Source organism: Battus philenor, unplaced genomic scaffold (genome assembly GCF_028537555.1).
Source record: "Battus philenor isolate CCGP_79_NKW_IND1 unplaced genomic scaffold, ilBatPhil1.0.hap1 SCAF_28, whole genome shotgun sequence".
In the NCBI taxonomy this organism is placed as follows: Eukaryota; Metazoa; Arthropoda; class Insecta; order Lepidoptera; family Papilionidae; genus Battus; species Battus philenor.
This window is the reverse complement of record NW_027181691.1, coordinates 11,640,723-11,666,483: the sequence shown is the minus strand read 5'-3', so window position 1 is coordinate 11,666,483 and position 25,761 is coordinate 11,640,723. Positions and strand designations below refer to the sequence as shown.

Sequence of the window (25,761 nt, the reverse complement as noted above, 5' to 3'; positions counted from 1 at the left end):
AAATGCCCGGTATCTGTTTAAAATCGACCTCGTCGAGCGCCCGCCTCGCTCGCCTACCTCACACTGCGTTCATTACACTATATATGTTTAGTTTTAAAGTTCTCGGAGCTCGGTTCCGGACTCGTTTCGACGCCGCGGCGCAAAGCCTTGCTGCTGACAGTACTTACATCATCTCATCCGATGCGGTTATTACATAAACATAAAATTTGCATAATCAAAAACAAAAAAGGGGTCTTGAAAACAAAAAATTGGGCAGCGGTGACGCGAGCGCTGCGTGCCGTGGCACCGCCGCCGCAGGTGACGCGGGGCGACCAGCGCAGGGAGAGGCCGTGGCATTTATTTGTGAAGGCGCAGCACCAGGTGGAATCTAGAAGTTTTGAAGATGGTACCGACTAAATTTCGGTTCATTCTCGCATGAGTTCTAGATTAAATTATAAAAATTTGTTAGTACACAAATGGTGCGGCGAGTCCGCAATGCAAGTGCGCGGCGGGGCAGTGCCCACTCCCCTACCGTTATTTATTGAAAACAAAAACTTAGTTTTAATACGCGTAGCTAGCTCGTTGTGTTCGAAACCAATGCCTATTTATTTTGGTCGTTAAATGAATGACCGCCGCTGCCGCCGCTGCCGCCGCCGCCGCATGCAGGACGCGTGTTTTGTTGCGCGGCGTCATATTCAAGCAGACAATTGGCCGCGACCGGCCGCGCGCGAGGGTCAACCATTGCACGTATAGCTCGATCACGCGGAGTTTGGCACGTCGCAGAAAACGCGATGCATGAACACATGTAAAAAGTAAACATGGCTGCAATACAATCCCCCGCAGTGTCAGTTACAATAAGGAAACACGACGCACATAAAAACAAGCGATACAACGCACGAGACGTTTTCAGGTCACTTTCACTTATCTTTCGACGTTATCGAGCGCCTGCAGTTCGAACCGATCAAAGAGCATTGCTCAAGAGCCACCTCGTTCGGCTATTTGAACACACGGAAAGAGATAGCGAGAGAGATGGTACAGTAACGAATATTGCAAACCAAACCAAATTGTCCATAAACTGGATACTTGTAAAGCGACCAGGTAATAGTTGAGCCACTCCTCTCGCTCCGATGTTCATTGCGAAATGCGCACTTCTAAATGTTTTTCAGAAGCAACAACTCTTACAGTGCATTAATGTGCCCGTGTTAGATCTTTTACAACACGCAGCTCCGATAAGGATTGCGCGCATTGAAAAACGTTCAATGACATTTTATTAAATGTCTTCTCTATGACAAAAGTCCCATAACACGAATAACAAATCTGAGATTATGGGAAACGATATTTCAATTCGTGCCGCCCTTACACAGAAGAATGAAGCCAGCACTTGTTACTTTTAATGTGATCAGCGGGGAAGTCGATTCCCCCATCCGCAAATCCAAACAAACTTTAATGTGGGTCGCTAGGCCGCGTGCGCGCGTACCTGAACAGTGTCGGTGAGCTGTGACCTGTGTGATCACTTCTATCGCCGTTCTATCGTAGAGGCACCTCCTCCTCTTTGATGATTAATTACTTTGGACAAAGTTTTTATATTTCCAACAGAAGTATTTACCACCGAATAGAATACCACAAGTGAAGACTTCTTAGTTCACCTACGCTGTTGCTTCGTATATAATAAATAAATCAATTTCACACGAGAACTTTCGACTGCTTGAAGACCGTTTGATTGGCAACACATGCTTTGCAGTGGATTTAATTTTCAGTGAATTATCTCATCGGTCACAAAGGCTCGGTTCTCGTGACGCTCGGCCCCCCGTCAGATACACACAGATACAAAAACAGCAAAACCTAAACGAGCGTGTGTCGGCTGCTGCCGGCGCGCCGTCACTCGGAATGTCGTCGAGGTGTGCGGGCACCAAAAGCTGCGCGTTTAATTACCGCGAGTATGTTTATGCTACGGACACCTTCGTGACGCGCAATGTAGGCCAATCGTTGCAATCCATACCGTGCAGACCGTGCAGACCGTGTTTTGGTTTAATCCAAATAAAGTACCGTCGACGCCGCGGAGCTCCGGTTTAGTTGCGACGAGGCTCCTTTCGTTTTAGAAATCGATTACGTAACGCGCTCCCCGGCCACGCGCCCGCGCCCGCGCCCGAGCCCGAGCCCGCGCCCGCGCCCGCCTGACGTCGCATGCCGCGGTAACCGAGCCGTTCTGACTCCATGAAGGGAAATTTTGTTTTTAGACCTTGTATATAAAAGATAAACATTTTTACACCACAATGACCACAAATTTACATACAAAACGTCGACCAAAAACTGAAGACTAAAAGCAATGCTTGAACATAATCATTCACGACAGACGTCCACTGCAAGGTATTTGCCTCTCCCCGGACCCTCGGCATCGGCTGGCGGCGCCAAGGGCAGCGTGTGGAGCCATACGCAACAAGTTGTCCGCGCGGCTCGCGCGTGCGCGTGCCCAGCCCAGTGTGATGTAATTGCGGGTGTGTACCTGTCGTGTGATCTATGAACTGAACAACAAACTGTGCGCGCGGTGTTGCGGCGTGAACTGTTGCCTACGATGCAAGCTGAGCCACCGCGCGATGTGGGTATTCCTAGTTTTCAGAAATCAAATTACACACTTCTTAGCCGCATGTTGATGATCAAAATGTCTGCTGTTTTAAATAATATGAGAAGTAGAGTGATGATGTTTGTCAAACACACTGGCTAATGGAACATAATATTTGGTTGTTCATAATGTCTGCTCCTGTCAACAAACAAATTCACGCGTGCATCGAATCTTGAAACGAAGTCCGATAACTGCCGGCGCTGCTCCCGCGCGCGCTCCTGCACGCGCGCCCGGACGATCACACAAACAACATATACTATTCCACCCGACGTCGATCGAATTCTACACCCGTGCCTCCCGCACTGTGTTGGAAGCAAAGGGGTGCTTTCCCACAATACATGCACCGCGAGGGGCTTTTAACCAAAGCACCCCCCCCCCCGCCCTCCTTCAGCGCGGTGTTCAGGTAAAAGGAAATATCGTTACGTTAACGAGCATGCGACGCAGGAGAACCGCAACTGCCTTCGGTGCGGCGGTATTCGAGCGCCATCTTCATTTCGGTCGCAAAACGTCGACTGCCGAACATGGCCTTTCCTATACATTCCAAACATGAGCAGTCGCGAGCAGCCGCGCCCCGCATTTTCTGACAGCCTCGACAAGGTCATTCGTCCAACTTGTGGGTGGACGACCTACGCGGACCCGTACCGTTTGCCGACCCACGGTTAGAACTGCATAACCTCTGAGTCCCAGCGACCATCACCTCTGCGCGTCTAACCCAAATTCTTAAAGTGAATTCGATTTCACTCTCGCATAGTATAGCCAATGAAAATTGACCGTGCAAATAATGGCGACATTTACAAGCGGTCGAGCGACACTGTCAGCGAGCGCGGCTGCCGTCACTATGCGCGCGCCGTGCACGACGACACGTTGTTTGACACAGTAATTAGTCTTGAGCACCGTTTTTAATTAGCGGCCGCCGACGTCGCGGCGCGGCGGACGGCTAGCGGTCTGCTAATGCAACACCCGGACCATTTACAGGACAACGCTCTTTGCCGCAGCAGATCCTTTTGGTTGCCTGCGCAGTGCGGATGCTGGGATTAGAACTGTTCACATCACATCTAATCTATTAAGTAATAAGAGTGACATTGCAGCCGCTAAACAACAGCGACGGGGGAGAGGGGGATTGCGAGATGGCACGCCGCAGTAATTTCCGAGCCTGTAATTGTTTCATACATCCGTTTATGTTAGTAAATATTATATACAGGTAGGTTCGTCGCCTTCTCCGCAACCGCTCCTCCCGAATCTATACCGGGACGCGGCGCGCCCTGGACACTCGCAGGAATTATGCGCATACGAATGGATACGCCTGAAATGTTAGGGTATTGAAATTTAGAGTTTCTGATTCAGATGGAGTGTTCGAGTCGTGCTCAAAACTGACATTACAAAAGCATGTAAAGAGAAGCATTATTTTCAGCAGCTCATAACGCAAAGATTAAACATAAGGGAGACGGAAAATAGAAAATGCACTTCATGTCTGAAAAACCTAAACGCGTGTTTCGAAATGCGCACAGCAGTGTCCCGAGCTGCAGTGTCGATGTTCAAGGTGACTCTGATAGTTACGCTGCGGAAGGCGAAGGCGCAGTAAAGAAAATAATAACCGTGAATGCTTTACTATATATAGTCCCACTCGCCACCGAGTCACTTGCCGCGGTCCGTGCGGCATCGTGCGGCATCGTGCGGCACCGTGCGGAGCGTTGTGCAAGCAGGAGCGGCCGCCGAGTGCACCGCGAGTGCACGCCGCGTCTTGCATCGATTAGCGAGACGACCCAGTTCGCGCGGCGCTCGCCCCGCCCCGCCGCCCGCTAATTGAGCCGCGTGACAGCCGCGTGACAGCCGCGCGCCCGCACTGCGGCTCTCGACTCTCCTACGTACCCGTTCCGTACCCGTACCGTACCCGACAGGGACCGGCGAGCTGGCGGAGCGGCTTTATTTTCCGTACAGAGCATGTTGATCCGAACTTGTAGGACGCGGCCGCAGTGTTCTTGTTATTAACACTTTTCTCTGTTTATCCAACGCGCGCCGGCCAACGCGGCCTCTACGAGCACTCATCGGGACAGTTGTTGTTATTCATTTTCATCTTACTTTCTTTCAGCTTAATAACCCGCTTAACAATTTTGTTTAATAACTCTATTTCAGTTCCAGCGGGTAATGTTGGTTCTCCACGGTGGTGCCAGTGACCAACATGACAGGATCCAGTCGGCGGACACTGTAACCTCATTATTATAAGAACATTGATTGCAAAAGGTACAATCAGACGGGCGAGCAGCAAGGTTCACTAGTGTTAATCGGAATTTGTATACAGGGTGATCGGTGATGTTCGCCTACGACTGCATAGCCATAGCCAACGTTATTACTTAAATGTTTTACAAGTGAAAAAGTTTTGATACACCCAATCCAAAAATCATTGAAATCAGAAATAGCGAATAAGATAAATATAGTAAGAAAAAGTGAATTCACACAATAAAAGTGACTATCACATTAAAGTAGAAAAAAATTGATGTAACACATTTCAGAGCGACTGCTTATTTCACTTAAAGTGATCATTCCTGAAAATCCATTAGAATGTGGCGGGCCAATAACTTCTGACCATACTGATTCTGCAAGGTCAAATAATAAATAATTAATTATTATTATTTCAATGTGTAAAAATCCAAGCTTTGGTGGTTTCATTACTATATTATCATTACATTATTTATTATCTCTGTGACCATTTATTTTTAAATAAGATGTACAATATATTAGGTGATAGAAAATGAGTTATAAATATGTGTCTTTCAAAGTTCTACAACTATAACCAATCACCCTGTAGATATTGAAAGAGCATCAGGAAAATACTGGTGTATACTGAGAACATTAACAGAGCAATGAGTTGGAGAAGTTGTCTATCGGACAGTTCATCGCACAGCTCTGCAGCTCTGCAATGAGGCGCACCCGCACAGCACTGCAGCATATCTAGTGCTGCACTCTAATATAATTTATTTCTTTGCACTTAAAACTAAGTAATTAACCATTCAATGGTAGTGTGAATAATAAAGATGCAATTGATAATTATGTTCTATCTCATTGATCTCGACTTTACAAACAAAATGAAATTTTAATAGTAATTGTTCGATAACACATGAAAAAGATAATAAGATGATCTGACATGTTCATAGCATCATAGTTTGTAGAGGCAGGGCTTCAGTCACTTTACAAGATTATGTCAGGAGAAATAAATAACTTGTACAAAACAAAATCACAGCACAACAACAAACAGGACCACTGCACGATCACAATGTGCCATCTGCTTTTGGCAGTGATAAAAACACTGATAATGATGTTATTGGAATGTGTTCAGAGTGAAAGCAGAAACAATTTTGTAAACATTAAGTTTTAATGAAAAATCTCAATGTATTTAGCATATAAACAGACAATACTTGGAGTCTGATTGCACTTGCACAGATGGCCATAGGGCGCTGTCAAGACACTGCAGAATACAGTGGAGTCCAACTAAACACTGGATGCAAATCTTATAGGATTAAAAGGCTTCCAACAAGAGATCACTTACTTTTTAAGGAACTTTTCACCCAATTTTTTTATAATTATATTAATAAACAATGGATAAACAAAGATAAGCATGTCAATTTAAAAAGGGAAATTAAGAATCCTTAATTATATGCGTATAAAAGATATAGAATACAAAAAAAAAACCTTTAAAAGTAATTTAGTGATAGCAATGCCCTTCAAAAGTAATCCTTCATTACCATTCATGTTAACTTCAACAAGACCGAGCGTCTGGCGGCGGCGTGATAAGAGTTAAATTTAAGCGAGCCAAGACGCGAACTGAAAGAACTAGCGGAGATAAAATAAGTGATAACAAGACGAGTGTAGTGGCCGCCGGGCGTTCGGCAAGGACGCGCCACTCGACCGACTGACACCCGCGGCTCCGGCACCCCCGCTCCGACGTGTGCGTGACAACGCGACGCCGCCCTTACCACCGAAACATTTTTCTTCCTAAACCTGAACCCGTTTTAACTTTCAGAACCTAAGAATAACGCCCTTCCATCACTCGAACGGGAACCTAACTTTTTACAAAGTTTTAACCTAATTGTTGATATACGGGGCGCGTGACAAAAATCGATATTTCTATCAAAACATGGGGTCACTGCCCCACATTTCCGATCAGAGATCAACCTTTCGCAAATAATTTTACTGCCGCTTATCGTCTCGCGGCCTTCTGTGACACGAGATCGTTAGAAGTGCGGAAGACAAAAAGTTCTAAAATGCGAGCCGCCGTCGTACTCACCCATCCTGTCGCTCGCCGACTCCTGCGATCGAATAGTCCTCCCACTAGTAATATCTCTTTTCCTTCATCACAAAGCGCACAGCAGCGGACACGAGCACGATTATTACCGGAACAAAGTTGTGTCGCGCCAGCAAGCGGCGTGCGGCGGGGTGGCGGCGGGGCGGCTGCGGGGCGGCGGCGGGGCGCCGGCTGTCAGGGCGCGCGTGCGTGCGGCGGGCGCGCTCGCTTATCTGCGGCGCCGCTGTCGGCGCACTTCACGCCGATCGACTCGGATCGCGCTCTTGACTTTCCGATATCGAGTTGCGAGTAACTCCAGCCGGATATCGCATTGCTTAGGAAATGTATACAGCTACACCGCGGATGTATCGTCTCATTTGTTTTTAGAGATATTCGATCCCAGTTTTCGTAGTGCAGATCTTATCTTTAATTTAGCAGAATTAACACGATCCGCACAGAGATCTTTCGGCTTTAACGAATATTAGTACTGCTGGAGCACGCGATACGTCACTCCTGGGACTTCCAGCGAGCGATTGACATTAGAAATGAGCGATTTAATAAACGATTGCTGAAAACTTGGAAACCGTACGCGTATTTAATTGCTATGCCTTCATTGTGATGAGCGATATCGCGTGAGGAGGCGACATGAAATAAAACAAAGTTTTTATCGAACGCTTCATAAAATAAGTGCTTTATTGTTCAAATTTGTATGCAATACAGATTCAAATTTTAAATAAATTGTACGTGTTTTTTAAAACAAAAATAAAACTGACTCGTTATCCAACCCAACTTATTTACAATTTTATACCTAGACTATATTTGAAAACAAATAATTTTTAGTTACCACCAAATTTTAACAGCTACTGTGGTAATTTCAACGAACACTCGTATGTCGCAGCAGGTTCTTGACCAGAAAATGATTTCTTAGGCTGGACCAAGGGCGAATTGCTCTAAGAGCAGTCGAACTCGGACGTGCTGCGCTACGATTGACGCTGAGCGCTTTGCGCAACCCTCCGCGCAGAGCGGCCAGGGAGCAGCGCACCGGGCCACCCACGTCCCGGCGCCGGACCGCGCTCCGCACGCCACGCGATCCTAGCCGACCTACTTACGTTTACAATCGAAATATAATAAATATAAGAACCTTATACTCTCTGTACACTGTCTTAAAATTATTTTATTGTTTCAATAGAAGCTTTGTGTCGCCGCAGCACGCCGCAGGCCGGCCGCGCTGCGCGTCGCGGCGGCCGGACAATCGCGTGTTAAACTGATTGTTTAACAAATATTGTTACTGCGCAACACCAGCAATAAGCGCAGATTACAACGAGAAAAATTTTGTTTCGCATTTGGCAATTGGAAGCAATGTAGCGCCTCCAGCTGGCACGATCCCCGGAGCCCCAAATGTAAACTTATTGTCAAAGCGGCGCCTCGCGAGGCGGGCTCGGGCGGCTCCAGGGTCACTTGCAGCGCCACACATTTTTGAAAAAATAACATGACGTATAAAGACAGAATATTCAAATATTTTTGGGTAAATCTACAATTGGCAACATTCAAACATTGACCTCGACGTGGATTTTACTTAAAAAATTGTGATCGTGAGTGATTAGTAGAAGTGAAAAGATTTCTATTAAAAGAACACTACCGAGAGTTAGAGTTTACGAGACCTACGTGAACTCAGCGCGCCGCGGACACCGACAGCTGCGGAGCCGACCACCGGCTCCGGCGTCGGCCCCTCAGTCGATGCATTCAACGGTTAGACAAGGACGACAACATGCCCTCCTGTGAACGGATCATCTCACTTCCGACTACAAGTGTGCAGCCGGCTCGCCGCCGCCCTAACAATAAAGAGGGCGCGCGCACGGGAGGGTTCTCTCTCTCTTTCTCTCTCTAGTTAGCGCTAGGTGTCACGAGCGGAGTCCCCCGCGGCTCGTCTTAGTCAACACGTGCTCCTTTAAATTTCAGAAAATATTTCTTTCCATCAGGAAAACGACCAAAATATGCATTAACACAAAAAAGCATGCACGGAGTAGGAAAATTTTCAAGATCAATTTAGTCCTAACTACATTAAGCGGCTCGCAGCAGCCGGACGACCGAATAAAAATATATCTCTTTAATTCTCTAATTTGCAAAACAACCAACGACCGACCACTTTCCTATGCGCTGTCACGTAATTGACAAAAGGCACCGGTGCTGTCTGTGTGTGTGTGTGTGTGTGTGGGCAGGGGGCAGAGGGGTGCGGGGCGCAGGGCCGCCCGCGCGCCGCTACTCGTCGTCGCTGTCCGCGTCGCTGGAGAGGTCCGCGGCGCGGGAGGGCAGCGCGCGAGGGCCGCGGCTCCGCTGCCTGCAACGCGCGAACCGGTTACGATCAGCAGGCGTGCGGGGAGTGCGGGGAGCGCGGCGAGTGCGGCCCCCGCGCGCTGTACAAGTAGGGTGCGTGCACTGACGCGAGGCGGCGGTAGTGGTTGAGCCACTCCTCCAGCATCTGCGCCTGCAGCAGCGGGCGCGCGTGCAGCCGCTGCCGCGCCGCCAGCGTGCCGCCCGCCGCGCCGCCCAGCACGCGCGCCGACACGTAGCGCCGCACGGCCGCCTCCGCCGCCGCGCCCTACACCACCGAAACTGTTACTGAACGCTGTACACAATACGCTTTCACACCCGTAACCGATCACCCGTCCGCGGACGCGCACCTCGTCGCTGGTGAGGAAGTGTACCGGCAGCAACTTGCCCTCGGAATCCGTCAACGGCAGATACGCCATATCCTCACCCTCCTCCTGCTCCTCCCTGTACACAGACAAGCGTGAGAGTTAACACCGGCGCGCACCTCCTCCCGCCCTCCCCTGCTGCGCGACGATCGCTCACCTGCAGATGTAGGCGTGGCGCTGCGAGTAGGGCTCCAACGGCACAAGCGCAGAGAAATGACCGCGCGTGTAGCCCAGGCACAGCGGCGACTTGGAGCAAAACTCCGGCTCCCACAGCAGCGGCAGGTAGATACCTGCGCGCAGACGCCACCGCACGGTCAACAAAGCGCGCAACTAAGTGTAAACTAAGCACCCGGGTCGTTCCTCGATGACATGGGACGTAACAAGTGCCGGGCTCGTCTTGTTAATCAGATCTAATGTTAACGCTAAAGCTGAGGATTTCGGCAAGGGCGGCGCTCCCGCACACTCACACACTTATTAGTTTTTGGCGTCAGGAAAAGAGTGACCTGCTTGTGTGTGATGCGGTGAGCAGCGAGTGATCACTGTTGAAGAGCAATGCGAATGCTAACGCGGATCGCGCGACTGAAGCGGCCATCGCTCCGGTTGCGAACAAACAAGTAAAGTTTTGTGCGGCGCTGCGACTGCTTACGAGTGACTTAAAGAACGAACTTAAAGTGCTTAGTTCTTGTGAGGGCAGTCGGGTGACAATGGGGCCGGAGCAGGAGGCTTGCCTTGGAAACGTGCGTAGCCGAGCGCCTCGCCCCGGAACGAGTTGACGACGTCGACGCCGTAGACGAGGATGGGTCGCCGCATAACGTGCGCGAAGGCGAACACGTGCAGCTGGTGCAACGGCGTGCCCGGGCGCGCCGCCGCCGCCGCCAGCCGCCCCCACTCGGCGCGCAGCTGCGCCTCTTCCGGTGCGTAGTGCAGTAGCGACGCCTGCCACCGCTCCCACGCCTGCCAGCGCTCGTAGAAGCTGCAGGAGACACGCGGTCAGTACGCAGCGGCCCACAGTGCTGCCGGTGCGCTTGCGCAGCACTCGCGCCGCACGTACCTGCGGTGCGCGTGGTGCAGCGAGTCGGCCAGCGCCTGCCGCAGCACGTTGGTGCGGTCGAACACGCCGTACGCCGCCTGGCACACTGCGTCCGGCAGACAGTCGCCCGCCGACCGGTTCCACAGCGCGTACAGCCGCGACCCTGCGCACGACCAGGACCAACTTATCATATAACTGTATATTCATACACGACACATTCCACTACAACTGAACCAAACAAACAGGCTAACGTCCTGACAGTCTTCTTTTTTTTGGGTAGGGGGAAATTTCCCGGAAGTCCAAGATACCCCGCTTCTGGGTAAAGAACAGAGTTATGTGGGATTCATACCCCTAAAATTCCCTCCGTAGTCATCCTATGCACTGCGTGTATGACCCGGGTATCTTCAAATTAAGGATCACTCGCAGCGTGCTATACTTACCTCACACTATGCTATATTTTGACAGTAAACGCTATCGCCCGCCTTTCCTTGAAACGCAGGCGCGAACAATTGAGATCAGTGCCGTCCAGACGGGCTCGTGCAAACAACACTGCCCTACAATACATTGATTTAACAAAGTGAGGTGGCAGGGCTCACCGAGTGTCACGGTGAGCTCGTGGCTCCAGTTGATGAGCGGCGGCTCGGCCTCCAGCGCGCGCTGCGCCTCGCGGTCCAGCAGCTCCGAGAACAGCTGCTCCTGGATGGCGCCCGGCAGCTCCTCGATCTCTGCGAACACGTCGAGAACACACTTCACCTTAAGTCACGGCACGACCGCGGCTGCCGCAACCCCACCACCCCACCCCCACCCCGCTTTTACAAAATACCGCACGCGCACAGTGTCTTGAATATTGCTAATTGCCGCACAAATAAAAAATATAAAAAAATAAGCTTCAATACCTTCTACATATTCCGTTAAAAATATTTTGCAAGTCCATCTTACATATGAGATAAAATGAGATTATTTTGTTTATTTTTTATGACGAAGAGTAAACACTGTGGATGGTATGTTGATATTTATTATTCAAGTAAAAAAAAATATTAAAAAACGTCTCAAGTTTTGGATTTATGAATATGCAACACATGCAGTGGTATTGTATTGCATCTACTAGAACATCACATAAAAGTTATTGAATCTAGCTAAGCCGATGCCAGCCGGGCCTTGCACTTGCACTTGTGAACATTACGATCAAATAAATAATTAAAACTGTAGCACGCAGCAATACAGCAGTACGCCACACTGGCCGGCCGGTGGTCGCGCGCTCACCTGCGGGCAGCGAGAACGTGCAGAACTCGTTGACGTAGCGACACGGGAAATTGCCCTTCTTGGCTCGCACGCAGCCGGCGACGTGCCGGCGGATGGCGGCCGCCAGGTCCGGTGCTGCGCCCACACACAACAACATTTCAAACATCTTCTCGTAAGGGCATTATGTCACTGCCTACATAGATAAATGTAAATAAATATTAAAAATTATGTCTCGAGCTGTCAAACGAAATGCGAAGTTACAATCAGAGCAGACGCTTCTGGCGTTCTTTCCTCAACACATTCGAGTAACAACTGTAGCGAATTCAAAGTAGAAATAATGTGAAGATGTGTAGCCAGGCACCGGCCGCGCAGTACCTATGTAGGAGGGTGATCGTTTAAGGCCAGGCCCGCCGCCCGATATCCGCGACAGCAACGTCGCCAGGATCTCTTGCCGCTGGAACCTGCAACAGGCGGTGGGGAACTGCAGTTAGCACAGATTTAGTCGAAGAAATCGTACAAGACTTTCTCTGCCCGTAGCGGTTACTTCCCATATGAATGAAAGTGCCCTCGATTGAGACGAAATGACAGGCGACGCAGTTGTCCCAACTAACTAGTATTAACTAAATATTAAATACGGGTTTCCTAGTCTATTCTATTCAGTATTAAGGACCCCAACTAAGAGGCGGCCGCGAGCGGTAAAAGCGGCGCGGGGAAGCCCTGCACTGATTGGAATGACGACAGAGTGGCGGGAAGTCGTTGGACGGTGGCAGTGCTAAGCGGTCATCGCTTCGATCTTTCAAGGACGACTGCGCCCTGCAGCGGGTGTCTACCCACGGACATGATAATGATGAACGAACAAATTTCACTGAGTAGAGTTTATGATCACGTCTTTCCTCCAGACACTGTAGATCTAGAAAAATATTTTTACGAAATAAAAAACCGTGAGTGCGGCAAAGGTGACTGACCTAATGGCGAGGTGCACCAACGTGTGTCCGGCATCGAAGGCGGAGGCGCGGTTGAGCAGCTGCACCTCGAGCGCCGTGAGCGCACGCGCCGGCGAGCCCCCGCTGGCCAGGTACGCCTCCACGCAGCGCGCCTCGCCCTCCACCACGCCTGCCACACCGACCCATTAGCGCAAACACAAACAAGCCACTCCGACCAAATATTTCGCGCGCCATACATCGCGGCTGCACGTACCCAGGCATGCCTGCAGCCACAACCAGTCGGGGTGGTTGCGGCGCTTGGTACGCCGGCTGTTGGAGTCCACCTCGTGCACGGACACGTTCTGGCTGTTGCACACCTCGTTGACGCCTGAGGAAGACAGGCCGACGTATTAAAAACTGATTCAAATAACATTTCATTTGCAGCATTTGCGCGCGTTTCTTGTTGCCCGCTGATTGCAGAAGAAACAACTCAAGCAGTTACTCTACGCTTGTGCCCCGTGCGCTTTGCCTTCGCTTCGTTGTGGCTCGGGCGCAGAGTGTGCAGAGCGCGGGCGTGTCGGGTTGTGTTTGTGTAAGGCAATACAAGTGAGCTGCGAACACGTACCGTCGGTCTGCGCGTGGTGGGCGTTGTGGGCGGCGGGCGTGGCGCCGCACATTGCGCACTTGAGCGCACGCGGCCAGTTCTCGTAGGTGCAGGTCTGCAAACGCACCGGCATCAGCGGCCGCCAGCGCCCGGCGCATTAATTTAATCATTATTATTATTAAAGGACTGGCAGTAACTGTCAGCGCTTGTGACAAATACATGCGACTGATATTGTATTGCTAACGCGGCTCCACCGACCGCTGTGCACTTTATCTCATAATGTGTACTAACTTTCTGATGGTTTTGTTGTTTTAAAAGTGTTCTGGACAAAGTACGCAAGGTGGACTTTAGTAGCGTTCATGAATGAAGCCACTACGACAAACCCTTTCAGGAGGCATATTGCAATGAAAAATGATGATGCTAAAAAAGGCCGTGCCTTCGCAGTGGCATAGCAACTTCGCTTACCGCACACGCCCACTTGCTGCCGGAGGAGGCACCGGCAGGCCCTGGCGGTGTCGAGATCCGTAGCGGCTTCAACCGCTCTGCTACCGCCTCGGCGCCTGCGCAAGGAGACCGGTGACCCGCGTGAGATACGTGGAATTTGACGTATTGACGCGAACAAGATACGACCCACCACATAAACTACACAAACATCCTAAAATGACTCCCCATACAAACCTCAACTATGTGATCAATGATTAACCAAAAATTTATTTTGCCTGGTTGCGATGTTTGCCTGGTTATACTAATTACATACAATGCTTAAAACCTTTTGTCTACCATCTTATATCAAAAACTGCAATAAGGATTGGAGAAAAGGTAGTGTTCGTCGGTATAGAATGGATTTTGTTTGCCTATCTACATCCAATTAGCAGAATTGTGGCCACGGTGATGTTTCTTAATTAAATTCAGTTGTCATAAGTCTCCTCACCACAGACGTCCTGGGAAGGCAACGCACTGGCACCATCCTGCAGCTTGAAGATGTCCTCCCCAAGGGAGGGCTTGGCGCTGCGGCACATGGTGCACTGCAATGAGGGCATGCTGTGTGAGTTTCACAATTGCCATTGAACACATCCAAAGCTACAACAATGAAAGTATAAAGCACCTACTTTTTCATTTCACGTACAATTAATGGAGAGAACCCCAACAGGAAATAAGCAAGCAGCTAATCATTTCCTGGTGATGGTGAAGAACTCACTTTGCTTTGTATTAAGAGTAGAAATGTCTGGCAATCCATTGCAATTGTAGTTTGCTTTGCTAACTGATAAACATTTATTAAATTGCATATTGTTGACATTTTCAGCAACTTTTAAGAAAGTTAAAATTTTCACATACAATAATTACCTTCCGGGACAGGGGGAAATTCTCATATGTGCACATCTCACAGGTCCACTTGCCCTCCGAGTGCGACAGGGAGCCCGCTGTCACCTGCTACCAAACCATTACCCATAAGCATGCACAAAACGATACAGTTTACTGAGTTTCCAATTTACACATTGTGCTGTTCATTGAATATACTTTGAGTGCATATGTTCTATTTGCCAATAATATTTCATTTATTTTATGTAGGGAATAGCCAAACTCTGAATTTCTTTTAGAAAACCTGTGTCACTATGGGACAGGAGTTTATACTTCCCAGACAGACTCTGAAGGAGTGCTCTAATGAAGATTCAATCATCAATCTCATGATGTCAACTGTTACAAGCTTTTCGAGACTTCTTGCCAATGTTGTGTAGTGCTTTTCTTTCCTTGATGAAGACAGCATGCCATTCCTAATGTAGTAGTCAATAAGTACAGTAGGAAAGAAAATTGATAAAAAAAGTCTTAATAATGTTGTAGGCACCCTGATGATGAAACCATTGTTGATATTGTTCCATAAATACATCAGAGATGACTGCTCTCTACTCAGTCTGGCCAGCTCACAAACTGTTGAGTAAAGCAATTTTCTTTAATGGACAAGCCCATCTCAATTATGGTTGATTTTCATCACTAGTTACCTTACATTTAGTTGATTATTAGTTATTATTGACATTACAATACAGATGCTTCAAACACACTATAAAAAAGGAAGAGGTAAGTTAAGTAGCCAAGTTATACCCCATATTGATTGAAAAGGTATTGTACAAAGCTGGCATGGAAAAACAAATTTTGCAGCTGTGAGACTCCAGCACATCTATTTGTATTTGCCTCAGCATATGTGCTTGTTTGCCAGAGAATTGTCATTTAGGCTGAAAATGGAAGAATTCAAATGATATCAGGTGTTAAGCTATAACACGGCATCACTGCTCTTCCATGAATACTGTGGCCGGGGGCAACTGAGTCAATAACATCTGTCACAACAGCACACCTTGAACATTGAACTTTCCTGTATACAAAGATAAACCTACTCTAAACACACACCTTATTCTTGAAACTGGGTGATTGTGATCTGCAATATTATTCAAAGTTCACGTAATATAATATTTATACATATTCAAACAAAATACATATTGTTTACATATTATAACTTTTAAACTCAATACTGGGTTATGAGTAATTAATGTGTAAGGTATCCACTAACTTGCACTTTATTTCTACAGAGTTAAGAGTAATTTTTAAATCAGTAACCAGTGTGGTACCTGGGCCAGCTGCACTTGTGACACATTGGTGGAAGCATCCTGCTGCACTGGTATACAACCTGCTCCCTGCAACCCAGCCTCCTGCGACTCGGCAACCAATGCAGTCCTCTTGCTGCCATCATTATGTGCCTCCTCGCTCATTGTACCATCAAAAAGTACATAAGAAACGCCCCCTGTGCCCACAGCTACCAAAATGACATCGTAAAGAGCTTCAAAAGTTGTATTTGCGTAGCAGTTGTTGTTTGTTTCCGATGATTACTCGGGTATGCACTTGAAAACTTGGTTTACCTAAAAATAATTCAGTTGGTTACAGTAGAAGCAAGTACATGTTCAATTCATGGCTCACCCTACAGAGCTACTAACACATAGCGCCCTAACAAAGTGCTCTGCCAATCACTTTTCTAACAATAACTTTTTATCGAAAGGTTTCACAGCAATTCGTGTTAGACGTGAAAACGTAATACTGTAGAGCGTCAAGGCGCCGTAGAGAGACTTGGCATCTGGTTTTGGCGTCGTTACACAACGTACAATTGCACCGAGACGTCGTCGGCCAAGCTAAGGTCAAGAACGAGAAACCAAGCATACGATTCACTCACTCACGACAGTGCGATGATTACGGAAATAGAGCGCAGTGCGGCGATCCCGTCCAGCGCCGCAGCTTCGCTTATGCTATGGCCGCGATATTGAACACCAAACAGTGGAGGAAGCCGTCGGGAGTTGGTGGGACTGAACGTAAATGAAATAACGGAGATAAAGGCAATTATGTTTATACGGTATTTTGACAAATAAATTTGTGTCAACTCTGTGTCAGTCTAAAACGAGATTGTTCGTCAAGTTTTTTTCACACCGAAAGAAAATATACACTCGCCGAATGTTGCCGACGCACAATTGGTTACTCAGACGTCTGTATCCAATCAAAAGGCCCGGCAAATGTTACAGAACCAATGAAAATTTAATACAAGCAGTGCAGTAAAATTTGTGTAACATGGTTTCAATTCCATTTTGCGCAATATTCATTTAACAAAACTAAAGTTTCAAAATAACTTCTTAAATTTTTTCATGTCCTCCTCTTAAATAGCATATTTAAATTTTGCTTTGAACTTTCAGATTTATCATTTTGTTTGTATAATTTTGATTTCGTATGTTTGTATTTTTTTATTAGTAATAACGGATGTATGGTTTTACTGAGTTTCAGATAACCTCATCTCTAAGATACATTCACTGTTACTAATTGATGCATTCGAAATATAATGTTGGTGAAAAATGTCATGCATCCGCTAGACTACTAAAAAATTACAACTAAACTTACAAGACAAGCAATACTTTCTGGAATATTTTGGTAACGTAGAACCAAAAACAAGACTTGCTTAAATTGTCCATCACAGTACAGATATGTAAAACAAATACAAAGTTCCATTAGTTTGTTAAATTCATCCTTAAATCTTGTCGATATCAGCGTATTAGTTATGGTAAAGGCTTTGCGAGAGTAGTACGACCCTAAGTAATTGAGTAAAAGATTCTTAGATTAGAACTACCTACTAACTTTATATTGTAAAATTTTATAGGTTAAAAATTGCATGTTTTCTTGAGTATTTGGATGATAACAAAATTGGAAGTACATTTTAATCCTTTTTAAGATCGTTGCCGCATAGATTAATAACATTATAAATAAAGTTATCTGAATCAAACAAATTTGACGTTTTGCTAAGCAGAAATGACATTTAGTGAGGGTTTTCTGTACCTTGCGTACTTATAGAAATATAAAAACTTCAAAGATGAGAAGACAATCTATTTATGTGTAAAAATAAAGTTTTAATGTGTGAAATTTTAATCAATGACTTAAAATTTGAATGAATTTCAGTCGTGTGTCTAGAAGTTCTGACAGATCTTCTTCGTCTTCCAAAAGCATTTATCAACCCGATGAAATTATAAAGCTTGAAAATACAATTGTTTCGCTGCGACATAATAATGAAACCTTAAAAAAAACTTTGGAAAATAGGGAGACAGCTATTGCAATTCTCGCCCGCGAAAAAGAAAAAGTGCACGAAGAGCTCAAGTGTGCACAAAAGACAAACCGAAACTTATATCAACAGTTAATAGATGAAAGGTAAAATTTGTTTTAAATGAGTGATGAATGGAAACAACTTTTATAAATCTTCTCTTATATTTACTTTTTATTCTCAGAGACATACATTTTAAAGAAAAGGAATATTTACTTCAAGACATACAAAGATTATCTATTAGACGTGAGAGTAATATAAATCTAAAAACAAATGTGAGTATTTATTTGATTCGTAAATCCTTTATAATTTGCAACATTCTTGTTTACGCTTATATGTTGTGGATAGCGTGAACGGGAAAATCTGTTCTCGACTTTAGAAGAAGAGATTCGAGAAAAAGATGGAATAATTTGTAATATTTGCAATAAATACTTAAAAGTAAAATCCAGCAAAATGATGATACAGAAAAAATTCGTAAAACTACAGAAGCAAAGTCAAAAGGTAAATGTCATTATAATTTGTTGTCAAACTCCAATTTGCCTAAAGGTTGATCAGTATACTGTTGAAATACTTTTTGTAAGTATAAAATTAAAGCCTTTATTTATTTCCAGATGTGTGATGACATTGTATCAATTTTACAAGAAAATAGGCAAGCGTTAGATATTCTTCTCAATCGTTTACTAAAAATGACACATATTTCAAAATCTGGCAAAAAAATTATTAAGTTGTTAAAAATTAACGCAAGGCTTCATTATGAAAATACGCAATTAAAAATTCGCATGACTTCTGGGAACGAAAGCTTTAAAAGAAAAGGTTTAAGCGTATCTAACTTTGATTCCCTGAAATGCTCAAACAATGATGACAGAGCCACTAATTTCCAAAAACGAAAGAAACCATTACTTCGTCGTTCATCGTCAACCAACCCAACTTATTTCGTTAGACGTTCCGAAGATTTAATAAATTTTAAAAGTCTGCACAGCAGTTTAGCTCCTCATTTTCGCAAAGAATATCATAAATCAAAGTCCGACACTAACTTGGTTTATTTTCGATAGGTTTCTAATAATAAAAAAAAAAATTATGTGCTACGCTTGTTATTTGTAATTAATTTACATACATGACACAACCAATATCGATTCTCTCTGTATGCCAACCAAAAATGTTAAAACATTTTCTGTTATATCACTTTTCTAGTCGACGACCATTCAACGCCCGAACGCTCCCAAAGTATCGCAAGAGTTTGTTTTAGTTTAACTTATTCGGTAATATTTTTTCCGTAATATATTACCCAAAATTGAAATTTTACTGAAGTTAAGCGTTACTAAACACAACTATAAACTAGAACATCGTTTTTTTTTTCATTAATAAAATTAATTTTACTCGGTATTAATAATGTTTGATCCAATTTATTTTTACCTTATGTACGATTTCGTTTTGCGGTTCGATTTGCGGTTTTATTACGAAGAGGATTTTAAATTGTTATATACTGCTTTATACTCATAATTTTTAAAAATAGTATTGAATACGTTTAGTGAAATATTTTCGGTTTTAATTTTTTTGTGAGACGTATTACAACTAACCGGTAATATACGTTTGCCCAATCAAGCCCTACTCAGTTGGTGGCAACACAGATCCCCAGATTTGTGTGCGCCGGCATCGCATGTGAACGTGTCGCAAAATCTCAATAAATTTATAAAATCACCATGTCGGACGAATATTTCTACGGTGAGTTTTGTTTTACGTACTTTTTTACGTTGAATAACGTTTATATTTACTGTGTGAATACCGTACTTTGTTTGTTTGACTGCTTTTACTTATGGCGTATCCATTTGACACCCGGCTACTTCGCCATTTTATTTTTAAAACTGAATATGTCTTCTCTTTTGCAAATCGTACGTAATATGTGTGAATATGAGTAAAGTACAACTGCGTGTAAAAATGGGACTTTGAGAAAACATTTCCAGGTCCGTCCAACGTATTGCCGCCATTTTCGAAGGATGTAAACGATACTGCTAATAATTATCATGCTTCAGTTATGGCGTTTATAGATATTGAAATAATAAGACACGTACTGCAACTGAAGCTCTATTGATTACAAATCTGCGTGTATATTCCGAATGAGTTGTATGTACGGGCAGCGACATGAAGGCGGGTAATTTGAAAGTATGGCGTCCAAGCGTCTTTGCGACGTTTTCGGTTATGGGCTCTAGAAATACGATCTGCGTGTCTTGTGAAACTCAAGCGCAGACTTATTGTTATAGGTTATAGTGGCTTATGTTTAGTTAAAATGTCCTTTTTAATATTACACGAGGTAGGTTGTATTTATTTAGGACCTTTGACTTGCAGGTGTAACCCTATCTTCGTCACACCAGTCGGAGACGTGGGATCCGGAAGCCAAAGCGGAGTATCCTCGCAGTAACAAGCTACTAATTCGTCAGGCGTTGCTCGGCCCCGACGCCAAACCCGACGAACTCAATGTCGTTCAGGTACAGCATGTCTTTACGCTTGCATCTTCTTCAAACGTGTATAAATAGTACATACATTTTTAAATTTTCATTCAACTTTTTATTTTTAAAAATGTACAATTGAGAGTTGCACGGTTATTTTCAATTAATACATTTTATAACTTCCGTCATAAACAGGTGGAGACCATGTGCCTGCAAGACTCTATCAAAATCCCTGTGGCAATACTGAAAGTTGGTGAGTTGAGGCATGCACGCCTGGACATCGAGTTTCCTGATGCGCCTGTGACTTTCACTCTTATCCAGGTATGTTTTCATACAGAACATTTAAATAAAAAAATTAAATAAAAGTAGTTTGAATTCTTAGTATAACACACAAAACATATATTTTGCTTTGGGAAAAGTTACTGTAAATATTTATTGTATGAAATTCACTAGTCCATGAAAATTCTTTACTTAAATTATTATATTAATGCCTACCTTGGTTGTATTGTAGATAACAGATGTTTTCAAGTGAAAACCATGATAATTGTTTATAGCACTGTATGGTATGTGACACTGTTGAGTGTAGCGATTGTATTGAAGATGATTTTTAAGTGGAACCATTTTCCATATTTTTTGAAGCAATAGAGTCCACCATTAACCTATGTTCTAACTAACTTTTATGGTTAATGTTTGTTATTGGTCAAAGACTATAAAGCCATTGTCAGATGGTAGGCTTGTGAAAATTTATTGTTCAAATGATGACAAAACAAACCGTTAGCACTTGACGGGTGCACAATGTCGTTTTGATGTTGCGCTACTCACCCATGATTGCTCGAGGCATTTGTCTGATGTTACACATTTGCTGATGAAGATAATTTTTATTGGTTGATGTTTTTTACATACATTTTCATCCCACCAGGGCTCAGGGCCAGTACATTTGATTGGCCACCATTTACTTGGTGCCCTTGTTGAGGAGTTTGAAGATATGGAGGAAATGGAAGAAGAGATGCTGGATGAAGAAGAAGGAGATGACTCTCAGTTCAAGGTTTGCAGACACCTGTGTTTTAATAAAACTAAAACTATTTACCTGGGTCTTTAAGCTATATCATTGTTGCTCTCGGTACAAGTAATTGTTTGTATTTTGAGTAGTTGGCTGCTCGCTGCTGGTCCAGGCCCAGTAATGACTTTGAGAATCCATTAAATATTTTGAATGTGCCTTGAACATGAGCTATTGTTGTAGTATTGTGTACTAGTTTGCAATGAGTTTTGTAAAAATTATTTTTGACCTCAATGATTCAGTAGATAACTACATTTGCAGGAAGATGAAAATAAAAGGAAAGGAGCTGGCAAGCGCAAGACGAATGAGGTACTGAAAACCTTCAACTAATTAGAAATTTTGCATGGGCTCCTGTATATGCTCACCAGAGGGAAAAGGGCAATGGCCCAATTCTGCAAACGTATGACGGTGGCGGCGCCATGTTTTCCTAGCATAGTTGTCTCCTGCCAGCCTCGTTATTGTTTGGTGAAAATGGGCCTGTTGAAGTGTCCAAATTACCATGAACGTGCTGGGTGACAAGTTGTCATCGCGTGCGCAGTTATTGGCTGTTGGTTTTCTGTACTCATTCAGTTTCCCTTTACCTTCTGATAGCCTGAGTGTAAAGTGAATTATTGACCTATTTCAATTAATGTTTGCGTCTGTGTCATTAATTGATGTTTTTTTTACAGGACGAAGATGACGATGAGGGTGAACCAAAGGGCAAGAAGTCAAAAATGTCCAACAACGCCAAAGGCAAAGCTACGTCTCCCAAGAAGAACGCTAAGAAGTGAACCGCCTTCTCGCCCAAGCACCGCTCACAGCGCCCAGTCATTTAGACCAATTCCGTTTGAGACTGAAGAATCTATATTAGGTAGCAGTACCTAGATCACTTTGCCTACAAAGCCAGTTTTCCGTTGACTGACTCGAGGCGGCGGTGCCGGCGGCAGCAGGCGCTTAGTTTTACGATATAGTGTGGTAATTGAGACTAGGTTAGCGTTGTATCGACTTTTTTGCGGTGAGCGAGTGGGTGCGTGCGTGTGTTTGGTTCGAGGACTGCTGCCCCGCCGCAGGCGTTGGCGCGACGGTCGGGTGTGATTTGTTCACTATATTTTTCAATACTAAATTTGTTTCATTCCTTACTGTGGTCTAGAGTAATTGATGTCAGATCTATAATAGGCTTTTGATTCGCAGATGTATTTTTAAGTTACGAGGTAAGCATAATCAGTGTACATTGAGTCATTGCTAACGATTTCTTGATTCTGAATGAAAACTGATGATCTATTGTAGTTTGTTTGTACATATACATATAAAACATAAGAACCGTAATAATAATAAACCATTTTTAAACAATCATTTCTTTATTTCACCTCCCATTTTACCACATTCCTGGTAACAAGTGATTCACTATCAATAACCACCTATCTTGTCTTGGTTGTATCTTAGTGATTAATCAATACTTAGATCTTGGTGGTTGTTAAAGCTGAAAATTTTTGTAAATATTGTTGGAAAATCCGAAACGATCGGCCGGCGGCGACAGCAATACTAAACAAATACCACCTTTTTGCTGAGAATAAATAATAATAATATAAACAAGAAAATACACTTATTTTCATGTTGACCAATTTTGGTTTTTTAAATAGATTCCATGCACGGTGGAATAAATCGAAAACATTGTCAAGCTAAAATTTTTTTTACATGTATATATTTTTAATAAAAATAAAACTTATCTTTGTATATTGTGATCTTGGACTTTTCTGTATGTTGATAAAAAACACTTCTAACATTTTCTGTGCAGCATTGCTTGCAGGATCTTATTCCTCTCCCTCTGTATTGCATTTGAGTCCTCAATAACTTGCACCAGCTTCTCATACCTATCTCTGCCATCATTTTGCTGCAGGTCCTGTACAACTTTCTTTATTTCTGTCAATGTTACATTATCCCCATTGCACTTGTGGTTGCATTCCTTGGCAGTTCCGGGCTCATTATAAATCTGCTCAAAATAAGTGTAATAAGGCCACTGGTTACATTTGCCAGTTTCTCTCTTTTTCTCAGCCAGTCTAATGTAGGTCTGCTTAAGATTTCTAAACTTTTTGTCGCATTCCTCTATTGTGAGACCCAGTCTCGGTGCTATTTGTCTCCATAAGCTTTTCTTCTTCATCAAAGGATTTCTGAATTTTTCCTTATTGTCCAAGTAGAATGTTAGCAATTGTCGAACATAGTCCTCTTCCTGTCCCTTGTTGATGAGTCTGGGAATGCCCTTGTCACTGTTGTACTTTCCATTTTCATATATTAATTCAAAGTCTTTGTAGTAATACCACTTTGTAATGGACCTTCCAGACTCTGCTCTCATTTTTAGTCTTATGTATGTTTGCTTCAAATTCCTGAACTTTCTGTCACAATTACTTGGGCTCTCTCCCACTGTATTTGATATTTCCTTCCATAGTTCCTTCTTTTGAAACTTAGGGTTTCTAAATTTGTATGCAATTTGAGCATAAGCTTCAATAAGTTGTTTTATTTTGTTTCTATTCCATGGTCCAATATTGGGGTTGTAATTGTAAAATATCCTCTCAAAGTAATTTTGATATGGCCACTTTATCAATTTACCTGAATCCCGCGTCCTCTCCAGCCAGTTTAAATATGTCCTTTTTAAGTTCTTGAACTTGTGATAGCAATTGTACTCCGTAGTGTTCAGCTGTGTGGCAATGTCTCTCCAGACATCTTTCTGTAAGCACTCTGTGCTTCTGAACTTGGTGAGGTTCTCAATATACAGACTGAGCATCCTTCTAATCTTACCATCCTCCCAAGGTTCTAGGGCTGTGGGAGATAAGGATTTGCAATCCTTGAACACTTCTTCACAAAGGTGGTAATGGATCCATTTTATGTCTTTGCCTAATCTTTTTTTCTTCAACAGCCTTATAAAGGTTCGTCTGAGATTTCTGTATTTTTTGTCACACTCCTCTGGGGATGTTCCTATGATACCAGCAACTTCATTCCATAACAGTTTGTCTCTGTTCATGTTCTTAAATCTGTGGTCAAGGCACAGAGTGAGCAATAGTTTTATTTTACTCCTGTCCCAAAAGTTATCTTCTTTTGGAATTTCTAGAGTTTCTTTTTCACAGTGCTCCCCGGTATCATCTTGAGTAGGAATGGGAGTTTCATTGATTTGTATGTATTGTCTGTTATCAACAGTGTCTACAAAGTACCTTGTCTCTTGACCTGAAATTTGGTAATTAAATAATCAAAACCTGTCATGAATATTCATGTCGATGCCATGGCCTAACTTACTGCCTAATTGGGATTAACAAACATCTAAATTTAAACCCCAAAACTAACAACAGGCAATAAATACATAGCCAGTGTGTGCTCCTTATGTCTGATTTGTACATGCACTATTTGTGGCTTATAACAGAAATAACCTCCTCCTTATGTTACAAATGGAGTGTATTAATAATTTTTATCTGCTATATGTCTATAAGTGTACTTTAAGTTTTATTTACAATAAGTTTATTAAGGTTATTCTACTACAAGCTGAAAATTTCTACATGTATGCAACATACGACAAGGTTAAATCGTCAGAAGAATGTTCGTAGTAGGAATTTAGCTGAGCGTTCATAAAATAATACAATATTATCATACTTACTCTGAGGATTTTGAATAGCAAAATTATTGCTACTAAAAATAACATTGCTTTGATCTTCCCTCAGCACGAACCAATAACTTTGGTTTTGTGAATGGGTAATATCCATGGTCATAAATATTTAGAGAAAATACTTTGTTGAATCTTCTCCTCGGACAATTGGTTTGTGAACGTTTATGTTCCCGCGGAGGGCAAACAAACGACCTCGCAAAGAGCGGGCCAGAGGTCGGTTATTCCTATTTTTTGTTATTAATTTTGCCTTTTCTGATAAATATGGCAATACGTGAGGTAAATAAAAGTATTTTAAACATTTCATCAACACCCGGTTCAAAGTGCTCACACATGTATATGAGATTGCATATAAACAAATTACTCTCTGGATTACAAAACATGACGTAGTAACTGCGGTGACAGACGTTCAATCTTTTAAAGTTTGTAAATTTTTCTCTAGCTCATCGTCCGCAACGCATCGACCTTTTAGTTCAAACTGCTCCGCGATGTAGGACACCGATGAATTCATATTATTTAACAAATGTAAGTACAATTTTTTTTTATATTTGCTTCATTTTTTAATCTTTTTCTTCGTTTTTTAATAATAACACTTAATACTATTTTTAATAGCTTGCATTTTTTCGTGGTTTTACTATAAAATA

At 43.7% G+C, this 25,761-nt stretch overlaps 4 protein-coding genes across 6 annotated transcripts in view; 1 reads left to right on the top strand and 3 right to left on the bottom strand.

Annotated features, from left to right (window-relative positions):
* Unc-115a (Uncoordinated 115a) overlaps nt 1-6,971 on the bottom strand; it is a 33,290-nt gene extending 26,319 nt beyond the window's left edge. The window contains exon 1 of the mRNA XM_068769513.1: nt 6,882-6,971. Coding sequence (XP_068625614.1) covers nt 6,882-6,885 — 4 coding nt within the window. The 5' untranslated portion in view covers nt 6,886-6,971. The remainder of the gene's footprint in view (nt 1-6,881) is intronic.
* A 549-nt stretch (nt 6,972-7,520) lies between these two features.
* LOC137925970 (ubiquitin thioesterase trabid-like) lies at nt 7,521-16,947 on the bottom strand. Of its 2 annotated transcripts, none has more exons than XM_068769474.1 (17): nt 16,588-16,947; nt 15,992-16,279; nt 14,709-14,804; nt 14,305-14,398; nt 13,839-13,933; nt 13,395-13,488; nt 13,044-13,157; nt 12,812-12,959; nt 12,222-12,307; nt 11,868-11,981; nt 11,201-11,329; nt 10,626-10,767; nt 10,303-10,547; nt 9,732-9,864; nt 9,560-9,653; nt 9,320-9,477; nt 7,521-9,216 (listed from the first exon to the last, which is right to left on the bottom strand). In XM_068769474.1, the coding sequence occupies exons 2-17, from the start codon at nt 16,130-16,132 to the stop codon at nt 9,138-9,140; spliced, it is 1,962 nt and encodes a 653-aa protein (XP_068625575.1). In that variant the 5' UTR covers nt 16,133-16,279; nt 16,588-16,947; the 3' UTR covers nt 7,521-9,137. The 2 variants fall into 2 exon arrangements, with proteins under 2 accessions (XP_068625575.1, XP_068625576.1); XM_068769475.1 differs by having other exon boundaries at nt 14,718-14,801.
* A 2,649-nt stretch (nt 16,948-19,596) lies between these two features.
* Nucleotides 19,597-22,821, top strand: LOC137925961 (nucleoplasmin-like protein). Of its 2 annotated transcripts, XM_068769461.1 has the most exons (6): nt 19,597-19,713; nt 20,335-20,474; nt 20,631-20,756; nt 21,355-21,480; nt 21,754-21,801; nt 22,161-22,821. In XM_068769461.1, exons 1-6 carry the CDS (start codon nt 19,692-19,694, stop codon nt 22,260-22,262), a joined length of 564 nt encoding a protein of 187 aa, XP_068625562.1. In that variant the 5' UTR covers nt 19,597-19,691; the 3' UTR covers nt 22,263-22,821. The 2 variants fall into 2 exon arrangements, with proteins under 2 accessions (XP_068625562.1, XP_068625563.1); XM_068769462.1 differs by lacking the exon at nt 21,754-21,801 and having other exon boundaries at nt 19,599-19,713.
* LOC137925960 (uncharacterized) lies at nt 22,818-25,581 on the bottom strand. Its single transcript, XM_068769460.1, has 2 exons — nt 25,112-25,581; nt 22,818-24,687 (listed from the first exon to the last, which is right to left on the bottom strand). The coding sequence occupies exons 1-2, from the start codon at nt 25,221-25,223 to the stop codon at nt 23,249-23,251; spliced, it is 1,551 nt and encodes a 516-aa protein (XP_068625561.1). The 5' UTR covers nt 25,224-25,581; the 3' UTR covers nt 22,818-23,248.
* Between the last annotated feature and the right edge of the window lie 180 nt (nt 25,582-25,761).